This window comes from Desmodus rotundus, chromosome 12 (assembly GCF_022682495.2).
Source record: "Desmodus rotundus isolate HL8 chromosome 12, HLdesRot8A.1, whole genome shotgun sequence".
Classification (NCBI taxonomy): domain Eukaryota; kingdom Metazoa; phylum Chordata; class Mammalia; order Chiroptera; family Phyllostomidae; genus Desmodus; species Desmodus rotundus.
The window spans coordinates 73,584,205-73,595,605 of NC_071398.1; the positions used below are offsets into that span (position 1 = coordinate 73,584,205).

General features: G+C 42.3%; 1 protein-coding gene across 2 annotated transcripts; it reads left to right on the forward strand.

The window, feature by feature from the left end:
• Positions 1–2,953: 2,953 nt before the first annotated feature.
• PPP1R15B (protein phosphatase 1 regulatory subunit 15B) lies at positions 2,954–11,131 on the forward strand. Of its 2 annotated transcripts, none has more exons than XM_024575005.4 (2): positions 2,954–5,469; positions 8,488–11,131. In XM_024575005.4, exons 1-2 carry the CDS (start codon positions 3,553–3,555, stop codon positions 8,743–8,745), a joined length of 2,175 nt encoding a protein of 724 aa, XP_024430773.2. In that variant the 5' UTR covers positions 2,954–3,552; the 3' UTR covers positions 8,746–11,131. The 2 variants fall into 2 exon arrangements, with proteins under 2 accessions (XP_024430773.2, XP_024430779.2); XM_024575011.4 differs by having other exon boundaries at positions 2,956–4,716.
• Positions 11,132–11,401: the final 270 nt, after the last annotated feature.

The following is an 11,401-nucleotide window of genomic DNA, read 5'->3' on the forward strand; positions in this document are numbered from 1 at the left end:
TCAGTGTTTTGAACTCTTATCTGATAGATTGCTTATCTCCATTATGTTTAGTTTTTTTCTGGAGTTTTGATCTGTTCTTTCATTTGGGCCATCTTTCTTTGTCTCCTTGTTTTGGCAGCCTCCTTGTGTTTGTTTCTATGTATTAGATAGAACTGCTTTTACTCCGAGTCTTGGTAGTGTGGCCTAATATAGTAGGTGTCCTGTAGGGTCCAGTGGCACAGCCTCTCATCACCCAAGCTAGGTACTTGAGGTGAGCCCTTCATGTGGGCTGAGAACACCATCCTCTTGTAGTTGAGCCTTGGTTGTTGCTGGTAGTTCAATGGGAGGGATTTACCCAGGCCAGTCAGGGGCAAGGATTGGCTGTGACCATTTACCACCAACCTCTGCCCTCTGTGGAGGATCAGCTGTGCAGGGGTAGCATTAGCATGATGGTGCTCCGATGTGGTCTATAGCTCTGAACTGGGTGCGTTGCCTTGGGGTGTCCTGGGTGATGCAGGCCAAAGTCAGCTCCCACCTGTGTTTTGCCTGGGGCCACCCTGCTTTGAACCATAAAGGAATCTGAGATTGCTGCTACTTGTGCTTGGCTTGGAGATTCCCAGGTGAAGCCAAGCTCTGAATGTAGGCGGGTGGTGCTAGTGCCAGGCCTGGGGCTCTCTGAGGCCAGCTGTTACTTGTTTGAGAGGAGTTAGGAAGTTGTGCAGCTTGAGCCAAGACCAGCCATTTGTATAGAAAAGCAGCTTGGGTGGGTTCATAAGTAGGGTGGGTCGGAGTCTCTGGGGATCTCCAATGCAGGTCAAACAGTGTTAGCCATTGATTTTTTTCCCCTTTAAAAAAAATAAAATTATGTATCCAATGATTAGATATTTTGGAGGAAGGGGAATTCCATTTAAGAAAGTTTTAAATTTTTTTCAGGATCATGTAAGTAGTGTTAGTGACAAAGTTGAGAGCAGAATGCTAGATGCTTGGCCATAAGGAAGATGCTAATATGTTAAAGCATTACTAGTCTTCTATTCAACATTTATTGGGCACCTGTTATATGCTAGTCAACATGTTAGGTCAGTGGTTCCTAAACTTTTTGATCTTAGGACCCCTTTACTTTCTTAGAAATTATTGAGGACCCCAAGGAATTTTTGTTTATGTGGATTATATCTTGGTAGTTACTGTTTTAGAATTCAAAACTGAGGGATTGAAAAATATTTATTTAAAAAGAATAAGCCCAATGCACATTAACATAGTGACATTTTAATTAAAAAATTATTTTTGACCTTGAGAATCCTTTGAAAGGGTCTTAAAATGAGATCCTCAAGGCTATACTTTGGGAAGCACTGTGCTAGGTATCGGAACACAGCCCTTATGGAACTGAGACCAGCAGGAGAGAATAAGCATGCAGTGTATCATATAGTGAGTTAAGTGCTTTAAAAGAGTGTAATACAATTCTGACTGAGGAGGTTGTTAGCAAAGACTTCAAGGAGTTGACATTTGAGTTCAACCTTGAAATATGAATAAGTGTATAACAGGGGAGGTGAGGGCTTTCTTGGCTGAGAAATAACGTGAGTAAAGGCATAAAGAGGGTCCAATGTTCCTAGAACATAACATGCATAAAGGGAAGTTACTTGAGAAAAGGCTGGAAGAGTATAGTAGGAGGAGACTGTGTAGAGTCTTTATTCTGTAGGCAATGGGAAACAGTTATTAGCTGATAAGTAATAATATTAACTGATGTTTGTTCCCCTACTGTATCTAGGCTAGGCTCTGTATTAAGAATTTAGTTCTCTCACCATCCCATTGAAAAAGGAATTATTAGCCTCACTTCTCAATCAAAGAAACTGAGGTTTCTGAGTCGTTAATGTGCATATTTGGATTTCTTTCTCTTCTATTTTAAAACTGACTCGTATTACTAATCCATCTTTCTGAAGTTCTTAGGACTGAAAATGAGGTATTTCCATAGATATGAATAATATAATAAGGGGTATTATAAGAGGTCCTCAATTTCAACCATAGAAATTGAGGACCTTTTAGTTTTCTAGAAGGAAGTGGCTGTTGGTTGAGCACTCCCAATGAAGCAGGAGAAGCAGGGCTTCTCCTGGCTTTTGAAAGCTTTTCCTGCTGTTCCTCCAGCCCATAACTGCTGCCCTCCTTCCCTAATAGATACTTGACTTTAAGGGTGTCAATTAAAACGTTTTAGCAGGAATAAGGAAATGAACTAAGACCAAACTCCCACGAGAATCAAATATAGCAGCTAAAATTATTCAACAAAGTTTTTTCAAAGGATAATGGTCTGTGATTTCTTTGGCTGTTGTATCCTATAGTTCTGGGGGCTCAGGATATAAATATGATTTGAAGGCATTGCCTGCTGGGTAGTATTAAAGAGATTAAACAGTTCTGGGGACTATGCTTCCTCCTCTGTGATTTCAGTTTGCCCCATTGAAAAAAGATAGTCTAATAGAGACCCACCTGAGAAACAAGAATTTATACTTCCTTGGGGGTGAGGGGGTCGGTATATGTGGATTGGACACTGAAGAACCAACCGCAAAGCTCCATTTCCAGGCAGAGTGATTTAGAAATCCTAAAATCAAGGGGGCAGGAATACACGAATAAAAGTGATTAATTTTTACTTGTTTTTTCACTTCTATTATTATTCACTCCAGATTTGTGTCTTAACACTGTGTTAGAGATATATTTACATAGCATTGTCCAACTCTTATTAAACTCAGATCTCGGGTGATGAGCTATTTAGCACCAAACCCCGATATATGAAAGTCTATGATAAGTGTGTACACTTGGGCGTGCATTATACTTTCAAACGGGTTCCAGGAACCTCTCCAGTTATCTGAAACACTTCCACCTCGAGGGCGGGGGGAGGGAGCGGTCTCCTAGAAGTCCATGGAGAAGCAAGTGCGCAGGCGCAGAGCCCAGGCCTGGCTGATGCAACCGCCCTTGCGCAAGCCCGGTCTACCCGGGTAAGGAAGCCGACAGGGACCCTGTCAAGGCCAAGTGGCCGCCCCCGCCCGGAAGAGCGCGGAAGGGCCCGCCCGCTGGGCTCCGTGAGGGACGTTCAGTGGCGCAGAGCTGGTGGTGTTGCAGCGGTGTCCTAGTTCCCCATCCGGTTGCCTGCTGTCCAGCCTCAGCGCTGGCCCTGCAGCCATTTTGAGCTGGGTGAATCCCAGCGCCGGTTGCCTGCCCTGCCGCCCAGCCCTTCCGGGGCGCCCCGTGAGGGGCTTTTTAACGGTCTGTTTCTGGTGGAAAGTCACGCAGCTGCCGCGAGAGATCTCCTCTGTACGGTGGAGAGGCCTTGAGCGGATTAGGGCGCCTCTTCCCCACCGGGATGGGTGTCCTCGCTGCCGCCAGGTTCCGCGCCTGCTTTTCCGGACTGTGGTTTGCTGACCGAAGCCGAAGCCGCTGCCTTCTGTGGCTCTTCTGCTGGCCCGGGGACCGACTTGGGGCACTGATTTCTCCGCAAGGCCAGGCCGGGACCGTGTAGGCCTCTCCGGATCCCGTACAAGGTCCAGCCGCCTAGTCTGCGCACCACGCTATCGGCTGCCAAGAGCAGGGGCAATGGAGTCGGGAGCGGACCTGCCGCGGGGAAGGCCGGCGACCCGAGCGGGCCCTCTGTTCCGGCTGCCCTTCTTCCTTCGGCCCCCGCCACCTGGCCCTGGCAGGTTCCCCACACCTCCTGCTGCAGAGCAACTCCGGGACCACAAACCAGTTTGCTCTACCCGGCCTGAGGCTCGGACCAGCTACTGGATGAAGCTGCTTTCCCAGCTCGTCGCACCGCTTCCCAGCCTTCTTCAGAAACTGCAGATTTGGGGCCAGCTTTTGGGTGGCATAATCCCGACCAGATGGCTGGATTTCGCTGGAGGCTACAGCGCCCTGAGAGCGCTGAGGGCTCGGGAGGAACTGGCCGCCCCCGAGGCGCAGAAACCTCTGAGTTCGCTGCAGCTGGACCCTTCAGCCGACTCAGCTGCCAGCCTTCTGGGCTGGGTAGAGGAGAGTTTCCACTGGCAGTGCTCATCCTCCGATCCAGAATTGGAACTGAAAGCCCAGGGAAGAGCCTCGGATTCTGCGGCCCATACTTTTCTCTTTGAGCAGCAGCTGTGGGGACTGGAGCTGTTGCCTAGTGGCCTTCACGCCCGGCTGTTCTCTGACCGGAAACTTAGCCTTTCCTCCTCCTGGCCTCGAAACATTCAGCACTTAAGCAATTTCAGCGCCGTCTCCTATTTGCTGAACCCCTCTTATCTGGACTGCCATCCTCGGGTAGAGCTTAGCTCTCGGAAGGGCACCGGAGGTGGCGAGCTAGTGGATTTCCAGACAGTAAGCCCAGAAAGCAGCTGTCTGCCTGAGGACCATTCTCAGCCCCAGCCACTGAATGCGGAGATCACTAGCTCTTCCTGGCAGGAATGCCCCCCTCTTTCTAGCGAAGGCCTGCCAGAAATTCATCATATTCGCACGAAGCGGCTTGAATTCCTTCAGCAGGCTAACAAGGGGCAGGCGTTACCCACCCCCGATCAAGATCATGGTTACCACAGCCTGGAAGAGGAACACAACCTTCTCCGGATGGATCCAGAGCCCTGCAGAGGTAGTGCGACACAGTGCGTTCCCCCTGCTCGAGCCATTCCCGGAACTGCCCAGGAATCCACAGAAGAAAAAACAGAATTGATTCAAGAGGTTCTTCTTGCTTTGGAAAAACAGGGCTCTTCGGAAAGCTGTCCGTCTTGTGAGGTACCTATGGAAAAAGAGCCTGGGGAGGACCAAATAAGTGTAGTGGACTCCTCAGACGTAGAAAATGATCTTCCCATTTCTGCCAGACCAGCGTGTAGTAACAAACTGATAGATTACATTCTAGGAGGTGCATCCAGTGACCTCGAAACAAGTTCTGATTCGGGAGGGGAGGATTGGAATGAGGAAGCTGAGGACGATGGTTTTGATAGTGATAGCTCGTTCTCAGAGTCCGACCTTGAACAGGACTCTGAGGGGCTTCACCTTTGGAACTCTTTCTACAGTGTAGATCCTTATAATCCCCAAAACTTTACAGCAGCGATTCAGACTGCTGCCAGAATTGTTCCTCCAGACCCTTCCGACTCAGAGAAGGATTTGTCTGACAAGTCTGACCTAGAGAATTCTCTCCAGACTGGAAGACTTCCTGAGTCTCCTGACCACAATTCTGGGGAGGAAGATGACTGGGAATCTAGTGCAGATGAAGCAGAGAGCCTCAAACTGTGGAATTCTTTCTGTAATTCGGATGACCCCTACAACCTTCTAAATTTTAAGGCTCCTTTTCAAACATCAGGGAAAAGTTGGGAAGGCTGTCAGGACTCAGAGAGGCCATCTGCGCCCGCTGTAGCCACGTCTGAGTGTCGCACCTTACTTTCCTGTAAGGTGCAACTGTTAGGGAGCCGAGACAGTGAATTTCCAGACGTGGTACAGGGTGGGGCTTTTTCTGGAGAAAGACACACACATACCAAGAAGAAAAAGGTTTGTTTGTTTCTCCTTTTTTTGTGTATGTATATTTTTATGTTTGTGTCTTTTAACTTGCCTGATAAATCTGTACAGACTGTTTCGATGTGGTTAAATATGGTGGCATGACTTTTCTGGAGGCATAATAGCACATATGTTTGAAGAAGGCCTGTAAGCTTCTTAACTCCATATCCTTGGATTGACAAGTGGCCCTCTTTCCCCCCCCCCTTCAGGTAAAGTGTTGTCCCTGTGTAAATAGAAAATGCCAGTGTATACCCGTTAGCAGGAAAGTGCCATTTTTGTTTGAGTTGGCAACTCTGAGCTCTATGCCTACAAGCTTCAACTTTTCACTCTTTTTTAAGGAATAGAAAAACTAAACCTAATGTATACATGTTTAATTTTTTTCTGGAGGTTGGGAAGGTCCTAGTATAGCCACGGAGTTTTAAAATGTTGTTAAATGTGGTGTCATAATAAGTGTCTTCATTCCTGTCCATTTGAACCCAGAGGGATGATGGTACCAGGAAGCAAGTCAGATTTATTTGGTTTTTGCCCTGAAAGGAAACAATTTGAGTATTAAAAACTCTGTGTGACAGGTACATGATTTTGATTGCTAGTCAAAACAGTACAGGAGAGATTGCCTCTTTAAGAATGCAGTACTATAACCCATGGACATGAACTAAGGTGGGGGAGTGATGGTGTGTGGGGGGGGAGTACAGGGCGGAAGGGAATAAAAAAAAAAGTACAGTACTAGTTATCATTAGCCAACTACAGTTTAATAATCATGTAAAACAATGATGACCAACTTATATGGTTTATCCTAAGTAGTTGCTTCCAATTTCCAGGCTAGTCTTAAAACTTTATTAAGTGTTTTATTGTTCAATGCATTGTCAGGTTAACTTTATTTTGGCAGTCTCTTCAGTTGCTTTTTTGTTTTCTCCATTGTTTATTCAGCTAAAATTATTATTTGGAGAGAAATCCTCCCCAAACACACAGGATATCTCTTATTAATAGAGACAAAGTTTCTTTAGTTCCCTGTACCTTTATTTGGGCAGAGAAGGGATTGGATAAATTATTTTTGACTTCAGATTCGGCAACAACAGGGAGTTTCTAGTGTACAGGACCCTTATCCATTGGTTCCAAATGTCTGGTTTAATACTGTGAAACTATTCTTGGGGTAGAAAATATCTTTAAATGTGGTAATCTTATGTCTTACCTGTCGATGCAAAATAAGTCATATTGAAAGTCAAGTTTTAGCTTACAGTTCTGTAAATGTCATCATAAAAGAGCTTTCTCTCTACCTTTTTAAAGGACCACTAACACAATGACTTATATAATGAATAGCTAAGAAATTGTCTGGAAATGGAATGAGCACTTGACACCCAGAGACCTGTGTTCCCTACTCTGAGTGGTTAGGTCCAAGAGATTTGGGAATACAGCCAAAGAAGTGAAGTAACTTCACCTCTCATGGCCTTGAATCACTCATTTATCTGATGGGAATAATAATAATATCATATGAGTTACTGCAGAATTCAAATGAGATGAGTAAATAAAACTTACAATCCACTGCCTTTACCTTTAAATGGTAGCTCTTACGTTCAGGGACATCAGGCCAGCTGCATGTCTCATTGTAGCTTACTCATTGAGTAAAAAATGGGATGAGACTATTGACTGAACTAGAAGCAACCTGTATAAAAGATTATGTTTCAAATATGTTCAAATTATTTGACAGCCTTTGACTACTTGCCATTCTTTGGGTATATGGGAGTAATCAATACTGCCAAATTCTTATAATGAAGCTCTCAGATCTGAGTTTAAAATGCATAACATAGTACAGATTGTGGAGCCAGACTCAGGGTTTGAATCCTGATTATACTATGTAGAAGCTGTGTGATTTGAAGAAGTCATTTAGCTTCTCCATGTCTGTTTATCTGTACAATGGAGACGATGATAGTGCCCCACAGGGTTGATATGAGGGTTAAATGAGGTAAAAATTATAAAGTGCTTTGAAAAGAGTCTGATATATGGTAAACACTATGTAAATGTTGTTATTATTTATTTTAGTGACAATGAATAAGTGACACTAGAATGCAATAACTAGTAAAGGTTTACAAACCTACTAATTGTCCTCAGGGGCATTTGTTAGCCTGATGTAAAGGGAATGAAAGTGGTAGGCCACAGTGGGATTAGCTGATGTAACTATTGAACATGCTTTAAAAGCAAGTACCTATTTATTCTTGAGTTTCCTATCTTATGAAGAAACTTCTATATTAGAAATTAAGTAGTAAATAGGGACTGTCACTCATTATATGTGACCATGTATATGACAATATTCATTCTCATGAATATTGATACTTGGTGATAGCATATTGAGGAGGAATACAAAGAGGGTTTTTACCTTAACTATAAAGTCTCTTATAGTATTATAGCCTTAAAGATATGTTAATTTTGCCGTACTTTGTAAGGTAAATTCCTCTTCTGTATTCTGATTACAGAAGTATTAATATAAGAATAATATTGGCTGAGTGGGTTGGGCGTTGTCCTGCAAACCAGAAAGGTGGAAAGGTCCCAGGTTCAGTTTCCCAGTCAGGGCACACGCCTGGGTTGTGGGCCAGGTCCCCGCTTGGGGGTGTGTGAGAGGCAACTGTTTGATGTTTCTCTCCTAATAAAAGCATTGCCTTCCAGGTGTATATTTCTGAAATCTTTTGTTTGGAAATATTTGTTATGTTGGAAGAGGAGTATCACAGAATTATATTTCACTAAGGATTTTTTAAAAGTAAGAATTAATAACACTAAGAAAATCGCGGTTCCTCATCTGTATTCATTTTATTGACATCAAAAACCAAAAAGGGGGAGGGTAGATGATGAGCTGCCCACTGTTTTTTATTCGTATGCCATCTAGTCAGTCAGTACTCATTCTTTTTTTAATTTCCTTTTATAGTTGAGACCTGATATTCTAAAGAATTAGTAGCAAAAAGGGTTAATTACCTCAATGATGATTATAAGATCTTAGAGAGTGATTAGTCTTTGTCTTCATAGGTAACATTCCTTGAAGAAGTTACCGAGTATTATGTAAGTGGTGACGAGGACCGAAAAGGACCATGGGAGGAATTTGCACGGGATGGATGCAGGTTCCAGAAACGAATTCAAGAAACAGAAGACGCTATTGGATATTGCTTGACATTTGAGCACAGAGAAAGAATGTTTCGTAGACTCCAGAAAACATGCTTCAACGGACTTGATGTTTTGCAGCCGTGTTCAGATGGTTTGATAGCCTCTGGCCCTAGCGTACACTAACTCCTACTTTAGAGGTTTCTTTTAAAACAAAAACTGGCAGCTGTCCTTTGACTTTATTTTAAGAGGATATGCGGCTTGGATCCAGCAACCTTGTTTAATATTGTTTTGCAACAAAACCCACTCAGAAATGTCCAGGGTTGAAGCCAAGCCCTGATAATGAAGGATGAGATAGTGTGATTTATAACCCTCCCCTGTTTTATTTAGTTGAATGTGTTTTTAGATGCTGTTTGTTTATTGAGGTGAAGAGGGAAACTTTTAAGGTATAATTTTGCACTTTCAAAACTTAACTTTCTTGGGAAACAATATAGGGTTCAAAGCCCATTTTCCATTTAAATTTAAATTATGTGTACATGTTTAAAAACTTTGGGCTCTTTTTTGGCCCTCTAACATTCTGAAATTAATGGGCTTTTATGTTTTCTCTGTATTTTCTTATTTCAGTGATTTGGCCCTTCTACCTTGAGGCTCAGAAAATAATCTTATATATGCTACCAATTTAAGGTATATCACCTTGTGTCACTTTTATTTTTCTTCAAAGAATAACTTGGGCTGAAAAATATGTGGTGGGTTTTTATTTTTACATTAAGTTCTACCTAAGATACTTCCAAGGATTGCCACAGAACTGTGTGTGGTCCTCTGTTACTTTGGGAAAGCTGTATCTTTTTGCCACATTTTAACATCTAATATATTTCATTTCTGTACAAACTTTTTTTGGAGAGGGTTCTGTATGAGTTATTGTAGTTTCCAATTAACTGGTTTTTTTTTTTGTTTCTTAACAGATGAAAGTTGTAAAAGACACCAGGAAGTAATAATTACATCACAGGCATTTTTTTTTTTTTTAACTAAAAGCCTAGACTTTTCCTAGGAAAAAGATAGGGGATATAAGAGCAATTTGGTTTTGTTATATATGCTCGGAGCAGAAAAGCAGTGTTATTAATGTCCGTCCTCAGCACTGTCACTTTGCAGACCTGTCTGGGTGACACCATAAACTTGGAAATGGGCAGTTCTGAATTTTCCAGTTTGAAATGTGAAATAGAGACTTCAGCCAGTATCCAAGTTTATTGTGTTCTATTTCAATAAAGAGAGAAGGAATAATGAGAGAGGCAAGGCCTGTACTTTCAGGAAAGGATAGAACTATAGATTTAACAACTATAAAGTCTTAGTATCTGTAGCCCAAAGTTTGCTTTTGAATCCAGGTTTTTGCAGTGACTGTGCTTGGCTTATATTTAGGTGGCTCTACATGGTGTGCATCTGTTAGGTTGAGGGAATTATCCAGCTCCTTTAGTGGTCTGCTTTTAGTCCATGTGCCTCTGTCACAGGTAATGGAAAACATGAGTAGAATAGATGACCTCTTAATTTTTAACCTGTTTCGTGTGGGGGCGATTTTTCATCAGAAGTGCTTGCAGAGTTACTACCTCAGTTAGTAATCTACCTGGTTATTATTTTATTTCTATCTGGTTTGCTCTGAGAACTGCCTCTAGTGTCTGTATGTGTACGCGCACACATACACAAACCCAGTGAGAGTGCAACAACACAAAAATCGGTCACATTTTTTCAGAGCCCTTAGTCAAGGTGTTTTGTGCTCTTCCACTTTAGGTAGTCAGAGAAAATACAACACTACGAAGCGGGCTGGTTCCAGGCGCCAGCTGTGTCAGGTGGGAAGGCGGCATTATTTGCCTTGAAAAAAGCTTTTTGAAAATGCAAAGGCATTCTTTTAAAGACAGAATGAAATGTCAGAAATTTAGGTTGTGTTTTGTGTTTCTGAAATCTAGCACCTCTGCCCTATTTAAGGATATCCTGACATTAATTGGATTGTGGGGAACTACTCCCTTGGAATTCCAACCTCAGCCTCACTACCGAATGAGCAGCAGCTTGGCTAACCATTCTCCCACGTCCTGCCCTCCTTTAAAAGAATCGATCAGAGGGCGATGAGACAGACAGAAGGGACCATTTTTAAGTTGGATTGAAGGAGAACAATTCCTGTTAGTTTCATCCCAAACCTAGTTAGAACCAAGTTAAACCTCCACCATCTTAAAAAGAAAATCTTCAGAAATTTTAATCAAACAATTTACACATTCAAAGTCTTGCAATGGTGCTTTAAATGTCAAAGTAGCATATGAAAAGCTTTGTACAGACAGGTAAAACTTCTCTTTTTGAGTGTTCAAATCTAATAACAGCACCTCTTCGTCTTTAACTTGAAATCAATACTATCAGATTTTATTTTTTTATAATTTAAGGAAGGTGAATTTAGGGGACTAGAAGACTTCTAAATTGACTTCTACAGATCCAGCGAGTAAAATACAACGTTTGTTGGGATTTTATAGTAAAACTGTTTGTATATAACTTAACTAATCTGTAAAATGTAATAAATATATTTGCAATTATTAAATATGTGATTTTGGTTTATCTTTGTATTTTATGTTTCATAATACTTTACATTGGTTTTGGAATTACTGAGCAGGATTTTCAGGTTTAAATCAGGTATTTTTATAGAAGCTTGGAGGGGCTGGACAAATTTCTGTGGTTTAAAAAGGCTATGTGACATGTAAAGTGCGCCTCAGCTGACTGAAGGGCAGGAATGGCGATCGGGTAAATATAATTGCAAACCACATTTTAGTAATAAGAAGGACAATTTGGTTCCTTGAGTATGAAAGGCCCC

Excerpts from the sequence above, each read along its gene's own strand:
- PPP1R15B (XM_024575005.4), top strand. The coding sequence starts at position 3,553 with ATGGAGTCGGGAGCGGACCTGCCGCGGGGAAGGCCGGCGACCCGAGCG. Across the intron at positions 5,470-8,487 it reads CACATACCAAGAAGAAAAAG|GTAACATTCCTTGAAGAAGT; the intron begins GTTTGTTTGTTT and ends TTGTCTTCATAG.